Consider the following 23,109-nt stretch of genomic DNA (forward strand, 5'->3'; position numbering starts at 1 on the left):
GCTCTGCCCATAGAACTATTCTAAATTTGTTGATCTGATACTCACTTTGAAAGCCCTGTGTGTATTTCAGGGCTGGAATATGATGATTGCTGACTCACTTGACTCTTGATTTGACACTGAAGTGGATGGGATTTGGTGTGCTAAAGTCTGTTTATCTTTGAAATATTTTTCTCTGGGTTTATAGTGGGGGATTTATGCTGCGTGGTGCTACTGCGTAGCTTTTTGCTTTTGAAAGTCTGGGGTGGGGGCATTGATTAAATGAAAATCACTGAATCTGTCTAGGTCATTGGTTAGCTAAATAAATAGCCTTTTGTGTCCTGACAGCAGTAGACTTTTTCTGGTTTAGGTTTTCCACATGGCTTATTATCAAGTATGACAACTTGTCGTGTGTAATCAGCATCACATTAGTCTCATGAGAATAGACACTCCTTTAATCAGCTGCTTTTCTTTAATCTGGCGGGTAAGGCATATGGTAACCAAGACATTATTTTTGTTTACTTTGTGGCATGGTGGTAGTATTGGTGGTGGTGTGATTGGGTATGTAGGTGTGTATAGTTTTAGGTATGTAGATTTTTCCAAAAAGAGACAAATGGCAGATAAAACATTCATGTATTCCTTATTTTTCACTGTATATAAAAGATTACCATGTTTTAGAATTCAGTAATAATTTTACTTTTCAGAAGATCTAATTTTTTTTTTAAGATTTTATTTATTTATTCCTGAGAGACAGAGAGAGGCAGAGACACAGGCAGAGGGAGAAGCAGGCTACCTGCAGGAAGCCTGATGCGGGACTCAATCCCAGGACTCCAGGAATCACACCCTGAGCCAAAGGCAGATGCTCAACCACTGAGCCACCCAGGTGTCAAGAAGATCTAATTTCTTAAAGATTTTTAAGTAATCTCTACACCCAGGTGTCCAGAAGATCTAATTTCTTAAAGATTTTTAAGTAATCTCTACACTCAGTGTGGGGCTCAAACTCACAACTCATAAGATCAAGAGTCAATGGATTGAGCCAGCCAGATTCCCTGAGAAGATCTACTTTCTAATTTTGTTTTTATAGGATTTATTTGAGCCTGGGCAAGTCATTTCAACTTCTCTAATTCCCATGTTCTTCATATAATGAGGAACTGGATGGCCTTTTTTTTACAGATCTTCCCAAATCTTTTTTTTTTTTTTTTGTAATCTTCCCAAATCTAAAATTGATTCAGGCATTGACTAAAACTCTCAAAAATAAGCATGGAGGATAATAGTTGAGGTCTTTTTTTTTTTTTTAATTTTTATTTATTTATGATAGTCACAGAGAGAGAGAGAGAGAGAGAGAGAGGCAGAGACACAGGCAGAGGGAGAAGCAGGCTCCATGCAGGGAGCCCGACGTGGGATTCGATCCCGGGTCTCCAGGATCGCGCCCTGGGCCAAAGGCGGGCGCCAAACCGCTGCGCCACCCAGAGATCCCAATAGTTGAGGTCTTATTCTTAACATTCCTCTTTTATAATATTCTCTATCACAATTCCGTCACCATAAATAGCTTTCAAAACATTGTCTCTTAATATGATTCTGGATTAAAGCTAAAGAAATGACACCAAAATGCAGCCCAGTTAAAACAATTAGTTAACATTGTATGTGGACCTACATTACATGTACGTACTTCTCTGATGATCCAGCTTGCTTCTGAGGATAAAATCTAGAATGCAGAGAAATGGAGGAATTACCTCTCACGTCAGACTAAAAAACAAATTCAGGGCACCTGGGTGGCTAAGTTGATTAAGCAGCTGACTCTTGATTTCAGTTCAGGTCATGATCTCAGGGTTGTGAGATCGAGTGAGCCTTGTGTGGGGCTCTATGCTCAGCAGGGAGTCGCTTGAGATTCTCCCTTTCCCTTCGCTCCTCCCCCTCAACTAAGTAAGTAAGTAAATAAATAAATCATTATAAGAGAAAAGATTTGATGGGGAGCCCTGGGTGCCTCAGCGGTTTAACGCCGCCTTCAGCCCAGGGCGTGATCCTGCAGACCGGGATCAAGTCCCACGTCGGGTTCCCTGCATAGAGCCTGCTTCTCCCTCCGCCTCTCTCTCTTTCTCTCCCTCATGAATCAATAAATAAAACCTTAAAAAAAAAAAAAAAGATTTGGGATGCCTGGGTGGCTCAGTGGTTGAGCATCTGCCTTTGACTCAGGGCATGATCCCTGGGTCCTGGAATTGAGTTCCACATCAGGCTTCCCACATGGAGCCTGCTTCTCCCTCTGCCTATGTCTCTGCTTCTCTCTGTGTGTCTCTCATGAATAAATAAATAAAATATTTTTAAAAAAAGATTCAACAGATTGTATTCTAATTAAGAGTCTCAAATGTTTAAGTGCCCGTATTTTATTTTTTATGTGCCCTGTATTTTTGATTAAGGGCAAGTCAAAAACAAACCAGCAGATGTTAAGTTTGAAATTTTTTTTTTTAAAGATTTTTATTTATTTATTCGTTCATGAGGGACACACAGAAAGAGAGAGGCAGAGACACAGGCAGAGGGAGAAGCAGGCTCCATGCAGGGAGCCTGATGTGGGACTGGATCCTGGGACTCCAGGATCACACCCTGGGCCAAAGGCAGGTGCTAAACCGCTGAGCCACCCAGGAATCCCCAAGTTTGAAATGTTTTTATGGAACTCAAAATGCTGACCAAAACTTTCAGCCTACTCTTTTTACCCTACTCTGAGTTGTCTTGGAAGTGTGATTGAAGGACTATCAGCAGGTAAAAGAAGGGCTTCCTCCCATTTATTTATTTATTTATTTATTTATTTAAAATTTTAAATGTTTTTTAAAGATTTTATTTATTCATGAGAGGCACAGAGAGAAAGAGAGGTAGAGACCTAGGCAGAGGGAGAAGCAGGCTCCCTGCAAGGAGCCCGATGTAGGACTCGATCCTGGATCCCAGGATCATGCCCGGAGCCAAAGACCGATGAGCCCAACCGATGAGCCCAACTGATGAACCACCCAGGCGTCTCGCTTCCCCCCTCTCCCGCTTTTTTTTTTTAAGATTTTATTTATTTACTCATGAAAGACCCAGAGAGAGGCAGAGACATAGGCAGAAGGAGAAGTGGTCTCTCTGCAGGGAGCCTGATTTGGAACTTGATCCCAGGACCCCGGTATTGCATCCTGAGCCAAAGGCAGATGCTCAACCACTGAGCCACCCAGGTGCCCAAGAAGGGTTTCTCTTAAAAACACTTTCATTCAGTGTAATTCAGTGATTGGTCAAAATTCTTACGTTTTTGGGTGAAAGAGATTATTTTATTTATTTCTTTATTTCTTTATTTATATTTTTATTTTTATTATTATTTTTTTTAAAGATTTATTTATTCATGAGAAACACACAGAGAGAGAGAGATAGGCAGAGACACAGGCAGAGGGAGAAGCAGGCTCCATGCAAGGAGCCCGACGTGGGACTCTATCCCAGGCCTCCAGGATCACACCCTGGGCTGCAGGCGGCGCTAAACCGCTGCGCCACCAGGGCTGCCCTAAATTTTTTTTTTTTTTTATTTACTTATGATAGTCACAGAGAGAGAGAGAGAGGCAGAGACACAGGCAGAGGGAGAAGCAGGCTCCATGCACCCGGAGCCCGACGTGGGATTCGATCCCGGGTCTTCAGGATCGCGCCCTGGGCCAAAGGCAGGCGCCAAACCGCTGCGCCACCCAAGGATCCCTGTTTATTTATTTTTAAAAAGATTTTATTTATCCATTCATGAAAGACAGAGAGAGAGAGAGAGACAGAGACACAGGCAGAAGGAGAAGTAGGCTCCATGCAGGGAGCCTGACATGGGACTCGATCCTGGGTCTCCAGGATCAGGCCCTGGGCTGAAGGCGGTGCTAAACCCGCTGAGACACCTGGGCTTCCCTATTGAGCATTTTCAATGTAATGGGACTTATCTCATTAGCCTTGACAACATCTCTTTGAGGTAGGTATTATTTTCCCACTTTACATAAGGAGAGAAGCTTAAGAAGGTTATTTTCCTAAGGCCACATGTAGTGATGAGCTGGAATCTTGATGCCAAAGCTTATCTTCCACTTTATTGAGCCGCCTTCCAGGAAACCAGAAGGAGAGAGATAATTTCATTGAAAGAAGTAAGATTGACCTTAAGTTAATTTCCCCAGTCTGTGTTTGCCTTGTTTTAATAATGTCACACAATATGTGCTGTGGGTCACTTTACCTAGTGTAGTTACATTACTCAATGTTGTTGTAGAGCCATCTAAAAGTTTACAAATTACTTCTAAAAGGAAAACCTATTAGGGGCATTTGCGTGGCGCAGTTGGTTGAGAGTTTGGCTCTTGATTTTGGATCAGATCATGATCTCAGGGTCATTGGATCGAGCCCTTTGTCAGGCTCTGTGTTCAGCTCAATCTGCTTGTCCCCTCTCTGCTCCTCCCCTATCTCGTGCTCTTTCTCTAAAATAAGCAAAATCTTAAAAAATATAAAAGGAAAATCAATTCTCATTATCTAACACTACTTTTATTTATTTTTTTTTTAATTTTATTTATTTATGATAGTCACACACACACACACACACAGAGAGAGGCAGAGACATAGGCAGAGGGAGAAGCAGGCTCCATGCACCGGGAGCCTGACGTGGGATTCCATCCCGGGTCTCCAGGATTGCGCCCTGGGCCAAAGGCAGGTGCTAAACTGCTGCGCCACCCAGGGATCCCTATTTATTTATTTTTTTAAAGACTTTATTTATTCATGAGAGACACAGAGAGAGAAAGAGAGAGGCAGAGACACAGGCAGAGGGAGAAGCAGGCTCCATGCAGGGAGCCCAACATCGGACTCTATCCCAGGACTCGAAGACCGTGCCCTGGGCTGAAGGTGGCGCTAAACCGCTGAGCCACCCGGGCTGCCCCCTAACAATACTTTTAATAGATTTATTAAAAGTCTGTCTCTAAGCAAAATAAGCCAGTCTCCAAAGACAAGTACTGTATGATTCCACTTACATAAAGTACATAGAATAGGGGTGCCTGGGTGGCTCAGTGGTTGAGCATCTGCCTTTGGCTGAGGGTGTGATCCCTGGCATCCTGGGATCAAGTTCTGCATCAGGCTCCCCTCGGGGAGCCTGCTTCTCCCTCTGCCTGTGTCTCTGCCTCTCTCTCTGCATCTCTCATGAATATATAAAATCTTTTTAAAAAATGTACATAGAGTAGTCAAATTGGAGAGAAAGAAGATAGAATAGAGTTTGCCAGGAGCTAGGTCGGGGGGTGGAGGGGAAGGAAGAAATGGGGAGTTCTTGTTTAATGGGTTTAGAGTTTCAGTTCTTCAAGATGTAGAAAGTTCTTGGAATGCCTGAGTGGCTCAGTTGGCAAGCACCTGACTCTTGATTTTGGTTGAAGTCATGATCTTAGGGTCCTAGGATTGAGCCCTATGTCAGGCTCCATGTTTATTTTATTTTATTTTTTTTATTTATGATAGAGAGAGAGAGAGAGAGGCAGAGACACAGGCAGAGGGAGAAGCAGGCTCCATGCACCAGGAGCCCGATGTGGGAATCGATCCAGGGTCTCCTGGATCAGGCCCTGGGCCAAAGGCAGGCGCCAAACTGCTGCACCACCCAGGGATCCCAGGCTCCATGTTTAGTGGGGAGTCTGCCTGAGGATTCTCTCCCTCTCCCTGTGTCCCACCCCCTGTGCTCATTCTCTCTCTCAAATTAATTAATTAATTAAATCCTTAAAAAAGGACGTAAGAAAGTTCTAGAAATGGATGGCGATGATGGTAGCACAGCATTATGAATGTAAGTAGTACAGCTGAAGTGCACACTTAAAAATAGTTAAGATGGAAAATTTATATTACATGTATTTTACCACAATTTAAAAAATTAGGGGGGAGCCTATCTTTTAAAGATAGACTTTTGGGACACCTGGGTGGCTTAACGGTTGAGCGTCTGCCTTTGGCTCAGGGCGTGATCCCTCGTCCAGGGATTGAGTCTTGCATTGGGCTCCCTGCATGGAGCCCACTTCTCCCTCTGCCTGCATCTCTGCCTCTTTTTCTCTGTGTCTCTAGTGAATAAATAAATATAATCTTTAAAAAAAAAAAGATTTTATGCTTAGGAAAATTTATGAAGATCACCTTATTCCTAGGATACATTGTCTTCAAATTTTGCATAAGAGATTGTGTTTATGTAATGTTTTAAAGTTTTTATGTACATAATTTCATCTAAGGTATTGAAATAGGCAGAAATGATTAGTGAAATGTCATTAAGGAAATATATTAATAATGACATTGAGGAGATCCTTTGTATTATACTTCAACTAGAAATACTAAGGAACTTTATTTTTTTTACAAAAAAATTATTTTAAGCTTTATTTATTTTGGTTAGTCTCAGCTCAGAAGGAAAGTGTTTTATATTACCTAAAGGAAAATTATTTTTATCAACTTTATTTATTTATTTATTTATTTATTTATTTATTTATTTATTTATTATCAACTTTAAATTTGAAAACTAATCAGAAAATCTGTGAAATGTTGGAACGTTCAACTTTTGTTTTTCAAAGCTATTTTAAAGCCAGAGGGATCAACTTTCTTGGTTTAGGGGAGCATGGCTGGCTCAGTCAGTAGAACAGGGACTCTATCTTGGGGTTGTGAATTTGAGCCCCGCGTTGGATGTAGATTATTTAAAAATAAAATCCTTAAAAAAAATCAAGTTTTTTGGTCTAAATTAATAAGGCCATCTTTTAATTCAGCATTTTACAAGCATTTATTGGCTTGTGAAAAATGAAAACATAAATGGCAGATCCATTTCTTTCTAAAACTTGTCAATGAGGGATCCCTGGGTGGCTCAGTGGTTGAGCATCTGCCTTTGCCCATGGTGTGATCTTGGAGTCCTGGGATCGAGTCCTACATCGGGCTCCCTGCGTGGAGCCAGCTTCCTCCCTCTGTGTGTCTCTGCCTCTCTCTCTCTCTCTCTCTCTCTCTCTCTGTGTGTGTGTCTCTCATGAATAAATAAATAAAATCTTTAAAAAAATAAAGAAAAACTTGTCAATGGTACAAAACAGTGATAATAAATAATTGAAACAGCACTGGAAATATTCTGAATGTGAGAGGTATTGGGGTGTCCTATTTGGATTCAGTGTTTTAGATGAAATGTTGAGGTTCTGCTCCAAATATCGGTGGCAGGAAAAATTAGTAGATTTTAAAGCATCTTGTCTCATTTTCTCCTTCAGAGTTCTTCCCCTTTGTTCTCTGTTCTATGCTACAGGCCAAGACCTTACTACATGATAATAGCTTGTGGCCAGCTCTTATAGTTCTCTTAATTTAGAAAATATATCTTTTGAGGAACAGGCCTCCTCTTGAGCTGCAGTTTACATGAAGTTGTGAAGATAAGGGCCCTTGAATATCAATTTTCGAAGACATTTATCACTGAGACAACTTCTCATGGTTCTTTTTTTTTAAGATTTTCTATTTGTTTATGAGAGATGTAGAGAGGGGCAGAGACACAGGCAGAGAGAAGAGAAGGAGGCTTCCTGCTGGGGGCTCAATATGGAACTCGATCCCAGAACTTTGAAATCACGACCTGAGCCAAAGCCTAGATGCTCAAACCACTGAGCCAACCAGGCGTCCCCATGGGTTCTTTTACTATTATTACACCAAAAACGTTTCAGATATTTCCTTCCTAGTTTCCCAAACAGAAAATGAGGAGGACTGGATTAATGATTTGTTTTTTAAAGATTTTATTTATTTATTTGAGAGTCAGAGAAAGCACAAGCAGAGGGACAGAGAGAGGGAGAAATAGGCTCCCTGCTGAACAGGGAGCTGGACTGGAGGCTCGATCCCAGGACCCTGGGATCTTGATTCCATGACCTGAGCTGAAGACAGACAGTTAACCTACTGAGCCAGCCAGGTGCCCCTGGATTAATGATTTTATATTCAGACTGACCTGAGTTGAGTTCATAGCTCCTCTCTCGTGGTGGTCTAATCTACCCAACCTCAGCTTCCTCATCTTTAAACATCTCCGAGCCCAGTAGACTTGGTAATGAGTTTTGATTTGCATTTTCTGACTTAGATAGGTAAAATGCTACCCATATTCTAATGGCTTCTCTCTCCCTCATAGCTTCACATCCCCTGGATCAAGAAGTTTTATTAAAAGTTAAAACCGAAATTGAAGAAGAGCTAGAATCCCTGGACAAAGAAATTTCTGAAGGTCTGTTTATTCTTATTTTTCTGGTTAATTAGTAGACTCAGAGTTTGATGTGGTTTATTGTTGGTTTGGTATTTACAGTAGAGCTTTTCAACATTATACAGCTTTATTGGTATAGTATTATAAGGGTGCAACCACAAGGTATCCTTTCTCTTTCCTGAAAGATAGGTTTATAAATGTTTCCAAACTATACCTGATGGTCTTTTCCTGGACTTAATAGACTAAGCAGTCATGTTAAGGTAGTTTCCATTTCATGTTGTTTAATTTATATTGGTATTTTTAAAAATTAATATTCACATTAAAGGGGAACTGTGACTAAGTGCTTCCATTTTTGCATGTATGTATGCTATGGATAGCTGTAAGAGTAATACACAAGTAACTTTGTAGACATGTCTTTTATACTTAATATTACATCATAAACCTTAAACACAGTTTTCATTCTCTGTGCCCGGCTGACTCAGTTGGTAGAGCATTTGACTCTTGATCTCAGGGTCGTGAGTTGAAGCCCCATGTTGGGTGTAGAGCTTACTTAAAAAAACAATAATAAAATAAGTACTTAAAAAAACAGTTATTCTATTAACTTCATGAAATTCCATATATTGAATGAATATTTATTCAATCATTCCCTTATAATTGCGGGGAGCATTTGGGTTTTCCTTATTTTGCTTTCCATAATTAATTACATTGAATATCTTGCCCAATGATTTTTTTGTACAGCTTTATATCAAGATGTATTTCACACATTTACCCATTTAAAGTGTACAGTTGAGGGACACCTGGGTGGCTCAGTGGTTGAGCGTCTGCCGTTGGCTCAGGGTGTTATCCTGGAGTCCTGGGATTGAGTCCCACATCGGGCTCCCTGCATGGAGCTGCTTCTCCCTCTGCCTGTGTCTCTGCCTCTCTCTGTGTGTCTTTCATGAATAAATAAAAACAAAAATCTATAAAAAAATAAAGTATACAGTTGAGTGGTTTTTGGTATATTCACAGAATTGTGTAATCATTACCACAATCGACATTTAGAACATTTTTAACATCCCAAGAAGAGATGCTGTACATGTTAGCAGTCACTTTCCATTTCTGCTCTTATCACCCTTGTCCTCATCCCTGTTCATGGCAGCCACTAATCTAACTTTCTGTCTCTATGTTTGCCTTTATGGATATGTATGTAAGTGGAATCATACACTGTGTGGTCTTTGCTGGTTGGCTTATTTCACTCAGCATGGTGTTTTCAAGGATCATCCATGTGGTAGCATGTGTCAGTACTTGATTCCATTTTACAGTGGAAGAATACTCCAGTGTGAATATACCATATTTTGTTTATCCATTCAAATGGATAAACAAAGTTGATGGACATTCAGGTTGTTTCTACTTTTTGACTGTTATGTATAATGCTGATAATATTTTTTTCTTTTTTTAAGGTTTTATTTATTTCTCTGAGAGAGATTGAGAGAGAGAAAGTACAAGCAGAGGCAGAGGGAGAAGGAGAAGCAGACTCCTCCCTGAGCAAGGAGCCCAATGGGGGACTCAGTCTCTGAACCTCAGGATCATGACCTGAGCTAAAGGCAGACACTAAACTGACTGAGCCACTCAGGCACCCCAACCTTTGTCCACTTTTGATAACAGCACTTATACATAGTAAAATGAGCAGAAGGCAGAAATGAAAAAAAAAAAAAGCAACAAAGCATCACATGCAATCACTTATTAAACCCCCGTATTATCTTAGACTGATTATTAAAATGGATGCTCTCAAGTTTGCTCACAAAATTATTGTGAACTTTGTAGCCATTTGCATCTTTCTTGGAGGAAAACACTTTATAAAGAAATACACACTTTAGTAAAATTTGTAGCCTTCTAGGTGCAAACTTTAGATTAATGCAGTGAATACATTATGGAGGTTATTAGTAACTCTTGGGTGGGTGCTAGCTGCTTGCTTTACTAGGATTCTGTGCCCTACATCTCACTTGTACCTTGGAACAATGATGACTCTGCCTGTTTTTCTCCCAGTTAGAGTATGGCACTATAACATGGAGTAAGGAAGCAGATGAAAATCTGTAGTTTGAGCTGAGGAGAGAAGCTGTAGTTGCCTCTTTCATAGACAACTTGTATACTTGTATCACCTTCATAGTTTTAAATTTTATCCATGTACAGGAATATTGTTTGAAAGTTCATTTTTTTAAAAAATATTTTACTTATTTATTCATGAGAAACACAGAGAGAGAAGCAGAGGCACAGGCAGAGGGAGAGAAGCAGGCTCCATGCAGGGAGCCCAATGTGGGACTCGATCCCAGGACTCTAGGATCGCGCCCTGGGCCAAAGGCAGACGCTCAACCGCTGAGCCACCCAGGTGTCCCTGAAAGTTCATTTTAAAAAGGGAAAGAGGGGTGCTTGGGTGGCTCCGTTAAGCATCTGCCTTCAGCTCAGGTCATGATCCTGGGGTCCTGGGATTGAGTCCCACATCAGGCTCCCCGCTGAGCAAGGAGTCTGTTTCTCCCTCTTCCTTTGTCCCTCCACTTGCTCATGTACCTGCTTGCTCTCTCTCTCAAATAAATAAAATCTTTTAAAAAAAAGATAAAAAGTGATTGAATTACGGAATTGTTGAATCATGTGTTGTATACCTAAAATTAATGTAATACTATGTTACCTATATTGGAATTAAAATTAAAAACTTTTACTTTTTTTTTAAGATTTTATTTGAGAGAGAGCACAAGGGGGGGTGAGGGGAACTTAATAAAAAGCTTTTTAAAAAAGGGAATGAAAGTAATTGACTCATCCTGTCAGATGGAATAAGCTGATTAGAATCTGGTTGAAGAAGTGCCATATCTATAAAGGTAAAAATGAAATCTTAAAAAAAAAATACTGGGATCCCTGGGTGGTACAGCGGTTTGGCGCCTGCCTTTGGCCCAGGGCGCGATCCTGGAGACCCGGGATCGAATCCCACATCGGGCTCCCGGGGCATGGAGCCTGCTTCTCCCTCTGCCTATGTCTCTGCCTCTCTCTCTGTCTCTCTCTGTGTGACTATCATAAATAAAATAAAATAAAAATTTAAAAAAAATACTAAGAGTGGGATAATAGAGCCAAGAGTTGCTTTCCATATATCATTCTTGCATGAAATTGGTATGTAGTAACATACTAAATTGGCTTGTGTATTTTATTTTTTTATTATTTTTTATTTCTTTTTTTTTTTAAGATTTTATTTATTAATGAGAGACACAGAGAAACAGAGACACAGGCTGAGGGAGAAGCAGGCTCCCTGTGGGAAGCCCAATGTGGGACTTGATCCCTGGACCCCTGGATCACGACCTGAGCGGAAGGTAGTTCTTCAACCACTGAGCCCTTGCTTGTGTATTTTTTAAAAAATATTTTTGAGGGAGAGACAGCAGTGGGCACAAGTGGGGAGGAGGGGCAGAGGAGGAGGGAGAAGTAGACTCCTCACTGAGCAGGGAGCCCTTGCAGGGCTTGATCCCAGGACCCTGGGATCATGACCTGAACTGAAGGCAGACACCCAACCAGCTGAACTACCCACGTGTCCCTGTGTATTTTTTTTTAAAGATTTAATTTATTTTGTATTTTATTTTATTTTTTTAAGATTTATTTATTCATGAGAGACACACAGAGAGAGGCAGAGATATAGGCGGAGGGAGAAGCAGGCTCCTTGTGTGGAGCCCGATGTGGGGCTTGATCCCTGGACCAAGGATCACGCCCTGAGCCAAAGGCATATATCCTCAATCACTTACCACCCAGGCGTCCAAAGATTTAGTTTATTTGTGTGAGAGAGAGAACAAGAGCAAGAGCACATGTAAGTCGGGGGAGGGGCAGAGGGAGACAGAGATTCCACATTGATCATGGAGCCTGACACCCACAGGCTCTATCCCATGACCCTGAGATCATAACCTAAGCCAAAATCAAGAGTTGGATTCTTAGAAAAAAAAAAAAAAGAGTTGGATACTTAATCGACTGAGCGACCCAGGCGTCCCTTGGCTTGTATATTTTAGCATGTCAGTTTTGTCTTTTCGTTCTCCTAAAACTAAGGTTTTCCATAAAAATCTTTCTTTAAAAAAAAAAAAATCTCTAAACTAGGACCTATTAAGCATTGTGTTCCAGGAAAGATTAATATCTCATAATGATTGTCTACCTTTTTAAGTGGCTTATAAGTGTTGGTTATAATAGTAGATGTCTTAATTCCCTGAGTTATTTTTAAATACCTTTTTTTTCCTAAATATTTTATATATTCATGAGAGACACAGAGAGAGACAGAGATATAGGCTGAGGGAGAAGCAGGCTTCCCACAGGGAGCCCGATGTGGGATTTGACCCCCAGACTGGGATCATGCCCTGAATCAAGGGCAGCTGCTCAACCGCTGAGCCACTCAGGCACCCCAATCCCCTGAGTTTTAATAGCACAACTTTTTTCCCCAAAAATTTTAAGTTTTTTTTCCCGGTAATCTCTATACTCCACAGTGTGGGATTTGAAATCATGACCCTGAGATCAAGATCCCATGTTCTTCCAACTGAGGCAGCCAAGTGTCCCTGTAGCACAATTCTTGATATTATTTATTAAAATAGGTTTTTCTTTTACCCTATCTTCAGCTTTCACCAGCACAGGCTTTGACCGTCATACTTCTCCTGTGTTCAGCCCTGCCAACCCAGAAAGCTCAGTGGAAGACTGCTTGGCTCATCTTGGAGAAAAAGTATCACAGGAACTGAAAGAGCCTCTGCAAAAGGCATTGCAAATGCTCCTCAGCCAGTGAGTTACTACCATTGCTGAGTGGGAGCATGATTCTCTAAAGTAGTCTCTGGATTTCTCTTGCAGCACTGGGTTGATTAAGGCTTTGTTTTAGGTGAACGATGTCACTTCTCACTTTACTTTTTCTTTCTTTGCTTTTTGTTTGTATTTTGAGTGACAGCTTTTACATCAAAGTGGTGATTTAACAGTTCCGACATGGATTTGATCATTTGTGTTTACTTGTTGAACTCTTTGGTTTCAGCAGCTGTTTTCACTGCTTTGTAAATGTAAATAGGAGCTATTTCACTTGTTCTGACCACTTTTTACTATCATTCTCTCTAGGGGCCAACATAAATATAATGGTTATGGTTTTATGCATTGCAATGTGCAATTAACATCATGTCAGTATTTTAGGTATCTCACATGTTGCTAAACTTTGTGATCGCACATCTGTCTGGAATTGCTGCCACATTCGTATAGTGGGACCTTCTCTACTAACTGTGGTTTTGACTGTTCAAGCTAAAGGCAAGAAGCTCAAAGTGAAAGCACATTAAAATAGAACCAAGTCATTTAATGTAAATCTTAAAAATTTTTTTCCTCTAAATCTTTACTTAGAATCATTAAGGAATTGGTATGAATTAGAAAAAAATTTGTTTTAATGAAGAATGACATCTAAAACAGGATGAAGACTGTTTTCTTCACTATAAAGGGTCAGATGCCAAATTACTGGTGTAGGTACAGGTAATTCCTTACTTTCATATCATATGTAACCATTTGTTAGAGGGAAGAAGTTTGAGTTTAAGGAGAATTTGGTTTGTTTCTATGTGTCCTGGTGACATTAGCAAATATAAAAATCCAAATTATGTATAGGATACTGAAATGAAAATCGTATTTGGACTTTCTTAACTGTATACATAGGACAGTTTAAATGAATCTGAAGAGATTGTGAGTGGCTAAAAATAAAACTTAAAAAGGAAATTTGGATGTACAGCAATGGTTTTTAGTGTTCTGTGAAGCATAGGGGACCCGAGATGGTGAGGGACAGGATGAGTGGGTGCCATGCTTCTTACATCAGAAGAGCTATATTTTCATATATATATGTTTAATGATGTTCCATTAAGATTTGAAGAAACCTACTGTTTTGCCAAAAGAAAAAAACTTGTAAGAGCTATTGGGACTGGAAGTAAAATAACTGAGAAGTAGAAACCAAATATTCTGTTTCCAATTTTGGTACAAACTATTTGTGGTTTTAAGCAAACCATTTCATTTGATATCTGAATTTCCCCATCTATTAATTTTAACTTTACTGGGATATTATAAGCTCTCTGAAGAACAGATTCATTTAGGTTATTAGGTGTTTTTTGGGCATCCTTTTAGTAATTTATAGGAAAAGTTGATATCTTTTCACTGAAAAGTAAATTATATTTAAAAATCTATAGTCGGGTGACTACTTGGTGGTTTTTTTCCTCCCAGACCCTCAATGCTGAGATAATTATTTCTTTTTTAAAATTTTTATTTATTTATTTAAAGGTTTAATTTTTAAGTAATTTCTATACCCAGCGCAGAGCTTGAACTTATAACCCTGAGATCAAGAGTCCTGCATTCCACTGACTAATAAGCCAGCCAGGCACTCCTGACAAAATTATTTTTTAAACTGGTACCTCTGGTTGTATATCACAGTCAGGCTTCTCTATGAATAAATTTTTTTCACAGTAATCTACTTTTGAATGTTGTTAATAAGCTCTGTCACTAATACCTTAGAAATAAGTAACTGATGGTGAACTAGAAGTATTATACAGGTTGATAGGAATAGTTTGTAAGGTGGAAAATACCACCTACTCCTTCCAACAGTTTTGTTTAAGTGGGAAAATAATCCTGAACTCTTCATAGCCAAGCACTAGCAGTGTGAAGAAGTTCCCCCTGCCCCTTTTTCTTCTTTGCTATGTTCAGGTAGCTCATTAGATAGGGCTGATCTATCTGTGTATTAGATTTTCTGTGTATTAGATTTCCTTTGAATGTGTTAGTCTGCTGGATCTTTTATGTGCATGTATGTGTGTACATATAATGATTCAAATCATGTTTCATTCTGAAAGATGCTAAAGTACTTTAGCCTGATAGACAAACTACCAGTAAGGACTACTGTGACCCACAGCAGCATCACACATTTCAGGAGAGGAAGTGAAGGGACTGATAGACACAAGTAAACATGAGGGAGGATATGGATAGGTAGACTGTGTAGTATCTGAAATTCAAGTTTTATGACTACCTCCTCCTATTGAGCCCATGACTTCTAAAAATTCTAAGCTTACTTTAATGGTAATGTAATATCAGGAAGTTAGTATATAACATCTTATAAAAAAAGGTCATCCTACATACCTTACCTCCTTTCTGCATCACTGTGGTATTGATTTTACATTGACTTATGTAAAAGAAGGATAATGTGTGTCATCAGAACTGGTTCCTGAAGTATGTAGACTACCACTACACAATAGATGAAATACAAGTCACGTATATGCAATTTAAAATCTTCTAACAACCACATTAAAAATTAAGATTTTTTAATATGTTTTATTCGGCCCAATATATTCAGAATATTATAGTTTTAACAGGTCCTCAGTATGAAAATATTAATGAGCTATTTTGCATTCTTTTTTCCTTACTAAGTCTTAGAAATCTAGTGTGTATGTCTGCTTTCAGCATATCACTAGCCACATTTCAGATGATCACTAGCCGCATGTGGCATCAAGACATTATTGTGATATGTTACAGAATCCTAATTTAAAATAGGAGTAGTAAAAAAAATAAAATAAAACAGGAGTAGTGTGGTCTGTGGACCCAGATCTAGTTGGTTATGAATTCCTGCATTGCTGGTTGCCAGCTATGTTGATTTGGGATAGCTTCTTAGCTTTTCTTTTCTTTTTTCTATTTATTCATGAGAGACACAGAGAGAGAGGCAGAGACATAGGCAGAGAGAGAAGCAGGCTCCGTGCAGGGAGCCCGATGTGGAACTCGATCCCGGGACTCCAGGATCATGCCCTGGGCCAAAGGCAGGCACTCAACCACTGAGCCACCTAGGCGTCCCAAACTCTTAGCTTTTCTGAGCTTCAATTTCCTAATGTGTAAAATGATAGTATGTGATATAAAGTATAAATATATAAAAATATAAAACTGAACAGTAGGCCACCAATAAGTGGTAGCTATCCTCCATATTAAATAAATATTCATAGGCTGAAGAGATCACAGACACAAGTCAAAGCAGAAAATGGCTTTGGAATGGATTTTAAATTCCTATAAAAGCAAGACTCCTCCCCTTTTTTACATATATGTTAATAGTTTGCCCACAAAAGTGAGGGGTAAGTTTTATTAAATCTGATATTCAGGCTATTGATGCTTTCATATGCTACTTAGCACTAAGTATTTGTTGTTAAGACATGAAACCAAGTCTTATACATAGTACCCAAAATCCTTCAATAAATTAGTGAGTGTTGTTGTCATCACTCAGTGGTTTTTTAGTTTTGGGTGTGACTAGAACTTAGTTGGAATTAATCAGAAAAGCTTATCTTTGCCCTCCAGGATTTTATGTCATAAGACTCCAAGTTAAACATAGAGCTCCGTTTACTGGCCTTATTTTAGCCCAACTCCTTAGATCCTCAGTTTAAGAGGTCTTTCAGTGACATATTTCTTTAAGTTTTAAATGTTTTAAATTTTTTGCCTTTTAAGAAAGTTAAAATTGTGCTTTTAATAAAGAGATCATTTTTGTTAACTATTTAATCTTTTTTAATAACCCAAGTGTGTGTTTATCTGCAACATGGAAATCCTATTGGATAAGTTTCAAATACTTTAAGTTTATTTTAAAAACATTATTTTCATTATTGTTATGTTATTAACTGCTTTCCCAAGCTGATAGCATGCCTCTCAGCCTATAGGGAGTGCTTGAAGTAAATGCATACCAAATGTTAAAAGCCACATCTCATACAAATCAATATACTGAATATTCTTTGGTACTTTAGCAAAAAAGTTCAACACAGAATAGTTACTGTATTTTTATTCATCTGGAAATTTAGAATTTTCCTTCTTTGTGACCCAGACTCTTAAAAAAAAATCTCTACAGGCCAGTGACATATCAGGCATATCGGGAATGTACTCTGGAGACCACAGTTCATGCCAGCGGCTGGAATAAGGTATTAACCAAATTATCTTTTCTCTTACAAGATTTTAGTGTGTTGATTAAAGTGCAGGAGAAATTGCTAACATCATATAAGAAAAAACTATTAGAGCTCATTATTTAATGCATAACTCCAATTGTGTTAAGTGGATGTTTTTTATTAAAGTGGTTTTTTGATTAATGATGTGAGATTATGGGTGGCCCAGAAATATGTGTCCCATAGTATGCCATTCTTCCTTCCTTTTCTGTTCTGAATTCTCCATCATTTCTTCACTTCTCTGTATTAGACATGACATTTACCTCCAAATGGTTGTTTGCTACCCTGTGTGTATGTCTTGGGGTGAAAAAGAATAAGAGCTTCATTTGGGAGACTGCTTCTTCTGTTTTTTTCTCTTTTTTTGTTGTTGTTGTTCTGGTTCTCTTAAATGAGTGAATACCATTTGTGTTTTATAGTTTACAAGGTATCTCATGTCACATCTCATTGGATCATTACAACCATCCTTTGCAGAAAACAGAATGGATTTTATAGCTTTTGTCTTGTTATTTAGTTAGATCAAGTGAGAAAAAAGTCAATTGTCCTGGACACCTTGACTAGGAAATGTTGGAAGCAACACTAGAGCTGAGAACTCAGGTCTTCTGATTCCAGCTTTAGTTTTTTTTCCACTGTATCATACTGTTTATCCATGATCTCAGACTGTGTTATCCATTTATCAACTTGAAAAGGCAGAAAGTGTAAGTACAGGAAGGCTCAGCTCAATTTGAGGAAGAAGTGTGACTCTTAGTGATCTTGTGCTAGGGATGAGAAAATTCAGTAGAATTATTATTTTTTTAAAGATTTTATTTACTTATTTGATGCACAGAGAAAAGGTGAGCACAGCCCGTAGAGGCAGAGGGAGAAGCAGACTCCCTGTGAGAGCACAGCCTGTAGAGGCAAAGGAAGAAGCAGACTCCCTGTGAGCAAGGAGTCTGACGTGGGGCTCCATCCCAGGATCCTGGGATCATGACCTGAGCTGAAGACAGACGCTTAACTGACTGAGCCACCCAGGCACCCCAGAATTATTTTTATAAATAGGCACCTCTGCTCTGAATTTAAGTTTTAATTTTATCCAACAATTCCATACATCACTCAGTACTCCTCATGACAAGTGCACTCCTTAATCCCCATCACCTATTTAACCCATCCCACCACCCATTGACTTCTACTTAGAATTCTGTTAATAGTATGAGACAGACCATGTGACTTTACGTACCTAATTGACATATATTGTTTTTAATCACTATATAATACAGGCTTTGGAAGCATTATAGCTTAATAATAAGCATCATAGGCTTTGTAATTGCACTTGTTTCAAATATCAGCTTTGCCACAGACTAGAATCATATCTTTGGACAGTTTGTTAAGCTCTCTGAATCTTAATTTTTTTTTAAGTTTTGTTTATTTAAGTAATCTCTACACCCAACATGGGGTTCTAACTCATGACCCTGAGATCAAAAGCTGCACAACCTTCCAACTGAGCCAGCCAGGTGACCCTCTAAATCTTCATTTTCACATATGTGAAATGGATCTAATAATTCTAACTTCATATATTTAACTAGATTTAAATGACGTAATATAGGTTAAATGCTTATTTAGCACATTGTGTGGCACCATAGTAACCACTCAGTAAACAGTGGCTATTACATTAGATTTATTTATTTATTTATTTATTTTTTATTTATGATAGTCACAGAGAGAGAGAGAGAGGCAGAGACACAGGCAGAGGGAAAAGCAGGCTCCATACACTGGGAGCCTGATGTGGGATTCGATCCCGGGTCTCCAGGATCGCGCCCTGGGCCAAAGGCAGGCGCCAAACCACTGCGCCACCCAGGGATCCCTACATTAGATTTAACAGATGAGAACTTGTTCCAAAATAGTCACTATTCTATATATTGACAAATTGAATTTAAATAAAATATTTAAGTAAGAAAAAGAATAAGCTGCTGCCTTAAACTACATTTTCGTTTCATTTAAATAAATCTAATTCTTTAGACAGGTAAAAATAAAACAAAGTAGTCACCGTTATGGGGTTTTACTGTGTTATTTAGCTGCAAATAAGTTATTTAAAAAGTTTGTTTCGGGACACCTGGGTGGCTCAGCAGTTGAGCCTGCCTCGGCCTAGGATGTGATCCTGGAGTCCCAGGATCGAGTCCCCACGGGGCTCCCTGCATGGAGCCTGCTTCTCCCTCTGCCTATGTCTCTGCCTCTCTTTGTGTGTCTCTTCTGAATAAATAAATAAAACCTTTAAAAAAATAAAATAGTTTGTTTCATTTCCTTTCTTGGAATAAAAAAAACACACCCTTATTTAGATATTGAGATATATTTATTTTATAAATAAAAATGAGCTTGGTTATGATGTATTTCTTAGGATATCAAACAACACATGTTTAGGTACCTAATATTACTAGCCTTCTTCCCTTATTTTATGTATGTTCTCCTCCCCACGATCCTAGGGTCGTCCTAAAGGAAAAAAAATCTGAATAAACCCCAGATTTCATTATCTCTCTTCACTCATCTGATTTTTCCATTCTTTGCTTCATTTTAGTCCCTTATCTGAACCAAGGGCCAAAGCTGTGGCTTGAATAAATATCTCACATAAATGCGGCATGCCATTCAGAATATTACTTGCTCTGCTGAATCCAATATTCCTCTCTTACTAAGTTCTCTAGGGCTGAAAAGAATATGACTGTCTGGTAGGTAAATAAGGCTCTAATGAAACACGCATCCGAGAGAAGAGGAAAAAAAAAAATGTCCACAGAGCATGCCACATTAGGGATAAACTGAGTATCAGTTTATCTGTATAGGGATTCTGAAAGTGTCTTAGTAGAATACTCTTTTTAAAAAAATATTTTGGGATCCCTGGGTGGCGCAGCGGTTTGGCGCCTGCCTTTGGCCCAGGGTGTGATCCTGGAGTCCGGGATCGAGTCCCACATCGGGCTCCCGGTGCATGGAGCCTGCTTCTCCCTCTGCCTGTGTCTCTGCGCCTCTCTCTCTCTCTGTGACTATCATAAATAAATAAAAATTAAAAAAAAAATATTTTGTTTACTTATTCATGAGAGATACACGGAGAGAGGCAGAGACATAGGCAGAAGGGGAAGCAGGCTCCCTTCAGGGAGCCTGATGTGGGACTCGATCCCAGGACTCCAGGATCACAACCTGAGCCAAAAGCAGACACTCAACCACTGTGCCACCCAGGTGCCCCTAGAATACTCAAATCAAATCAAATCAAATCAACTGGGGGAAAAAAGCTGGTCACAAACACTAATATTATGATCCTTTATTTTTTTATTTTTTATTTTTTAATTTTTATTTATTTATGATAGTCACAGAGAGAGAAAGAGAGAGTGGCAGAGACACAGGCAGAGGGAGAAGCAGGCTCCATGCACCGGGAGCCCGATGTGGGATTCGATCCCGGGTCTCCAGGATCGCGCCCTGGGCCAAAGGCAGGCGCCAAACCGCTGCGCCACCCAGGGATCCCCTATTATGATCCTTTAAAAAGAGAAGTCCAAAAAAAAAAAAAGTCCATGTCTAAATGTAGGAATGTATATACCTAGAAAAATAATTTAAATATGTACCAAAATTTCCTACTTTCTGGATTTTATTGACTGCATCACTGCAGTCATATTCCTCTGTATCTATTTTTTCTTTTCATTGGCAGGTAGATCTAGAAGCCTAATCATATTCAAGTTTGATCTTTTTGGCAAGAATACTTAATTGGTAATGTTCCATATTTCTTGTTGCATAGCACTGGGTAATAAATAATGCCTGGTTGTGTCTTAAATTTTATTTTGAAGTAAATAATGCTCAAACATTCAAACCTAATCAATCAATACAGATAAAATTTGTGGGCTATGACATTTACTACAATTGTTAAGTTATAAAACAGTTACTAAATAGTAAAATGATAGATCAAAATATGTATTTTATCATCATAGATATCTATTCTACTGGAGAGGAGATCCTCGGAGCTATAAGTTAATATTCTTTATTTTTTTTACCAAGCAAGTTCATACATTCTTTAATAATAGGATAATAGTGCTAAGTCTAACTTAGTGGAAGAAGGTGCCACATAGTAAATATGGGGAGACAATGAATGGAGGTATTCCTTTTTGAATACTTACTCAAAATTACTTAGCATTCCTTTACAAAAGTTGTGGGAGAGAAAAGTAATTTATATGTGTTGTGGGGATTACTATTATCCAGTAAGGAAATGACTTACAGAGAGGAATTCAAAGAGTAAGACTCGTTGCTTTTTAGTCTTAGGAGTATGAATAGTGAGGACCTTCTAGGAATGGATGCTTGGGGATCCAGTTTTTTGTTTTGTTTTGTTTTTTTAAGCTTTTTTTTTTTTTTTTTTTTCTAGTACTGGCGGGGGGGAGTACAAAAAAATATCTGGTGTAAGGTGATAAATTCTTGTGGATAGTACACTGCCAAATTGATGGAATCAGTTTTAGAAATAACTTACAAAGTTTCATGTGTGATCACAAAAATTAGAGGGCAAAGGGTTTAACTATATAGACAGTCTAAATTATACTTAAAAGATAGTGGGCCTGGATGTCATCATAGAGGTCCCTGAATATAAATGTCAAATGAGTAAAAGAGACAGAACACATATCACCAAGAATATTACAATTAGAATTTGTTAGTTCTGTAAAATGAAATTTCTGCACTCTGGTTACAACATTTCAAGAAAGATAACAATTGAGATGGAGAAGATCTGGGAAGGGGTAACTTACATGATCAAAGCAGTAAAGGAATTGCCATATGAAGAACAGGGTAAAAGATTAGTAAATTTCAGCCTAAGAAAATAGTGAATGAGATGGAATATGATTAAAGACTAAGACGGTCGTGAAAGAGGATTACAGATTTATCTCTAGATGATTATATAGTAAAACTATGGCATCTACTTTTTTTTTTTTTAGATTTTATTTATGTATTCATGACAGACACAAAGAGAGGCCCAGGGAGAAGCAGGCTCCCCACAGGGAAGCTGATGTGGGACTCCATATCAGAACACCGGGATCACTTGCCCTGAGTGCAAGACAGATGCTCAACCACTGAGCCACACAGGTGCCCCGGGCATCTACTTTTTGATACATGAAGGAGATAAATTTGGAACAAATAAAAATAAGTATTATTTTAGATAGCAAGTAAAAAACTGTTTGCAACTCATTTCCCTAAGAGGTAATAGAGCTAAACATGAATAACTTTAAAATATTGTATATTAGTAAATTAATATGGGAAATTAGATTGTTTTGAAATTAGGCCTTTGAAATTACTGTGATAGGAGTCAGTGGGACTGACCAACAAGCTGTACCTTACTCTCCTGCTAGGAAAGAATACTGAGGGTAGATGAACGATATGTTTTGGGGGTAGGGTTTTTTGTTTTTGATTTTTTGGTTTTTAATAGTATGACAGGTTTTCTAATTATGAAGAAAGCCTAATATATTCTCTGTAGGCCTAGACCCCTCTGTTCGTGTTGAGAACGTTTTTTTGTTTGTTTGTTTGTTTGTTTTTGAGAATGTTTTTAAATATATTTTGGACTGGAGTTCTTTTATAATATCAAAAATGGAAGATACGTGTTTGTTGCATTCTTTCTTTCAGACTTTGATACAGATTCCCTAAGGACTGCTTTTACTTACAAGCCAATAATATTAGTAAGACTCTAAACTCATTATCTTTTTTGTTTGTCCTCTCCTGCACAAATATTTTGTAATCCTTCAGTTATTACCTTGGCAGTAACAAGGAATTGGAATTGGTTTCATTTCCTTTTCCAGGCATGTGGAAACCTCTTGATGTTTTAGACTAAAGAGATTGCATGCAGATGGTTAGTTGAAAATGCTTACTTCTTTTCAATGTGCAGTTGTTTCTGGAAGGCAAAGGACTCTCAGGTGTCCCTGTCATAAATTTTGACAGTTTTTAAATATTGAGCCACAAGGTTATTAAGAATGATAATAATACCTCCTTAGGTTTTGTTTTGTTTTTATATTTTGTTTATTTATTTACTTATTTGAGGGAAAGATAGAGCACAAG

At 38.6% G+C, this 23,109-nt stretch overlaps 1 protein-coding gene across 15 annotated transcripts in view; it reads left to right on the forward strand.

Annotated features, from left to right (window-relative positions):
* BCL2L13 (BCL2 like 13) overlaps positions 1-23,109 on the forward strand; it is an 86,753-nt gene that overhangs the window by 18,967 nt on the left and 44,677 nt on the right. For 5 of the 15 annotated variants that reach the window (XR_013364532.1, XM_077871731.1, XM_077871732.1 and 2 more), the window contains exon 3: positions 8,066-8,155. Coding sequence is in view for 10 of the 15 variants with exons in the window: in XM_077871731.1 (XP_077727857.1) it covers positions 8,066-8,155 (90 nt within the window). In the remaining 5 variants the exon portion in view is untranslated. Of the gene's footprint in view, positions 1-8,065; positions 8,156-12,738; positions 12,896-16,961; positions 17,056-23,109 lie in introns of those variants that run through there. The other 10 variants (XM_077871723.1, XM_077871720.1, XM_077871721.1 and 7 more) reach the window with 7 other exon arrangements.

The sequence above is a fragment of the Canis aureus genome, chromosome 25, assembly GCF_053574225.1.
Source record: "Canis aureus isolate CA01 chromosome 25, VMU_Caureus_v.1.0, whole genome shotgun sequence".
Lineage (NCBI taxonomy): Eukaryota > Metazoa > Chordata > Mammalia > Carnivora > Canidae > Canis > Canis aureus.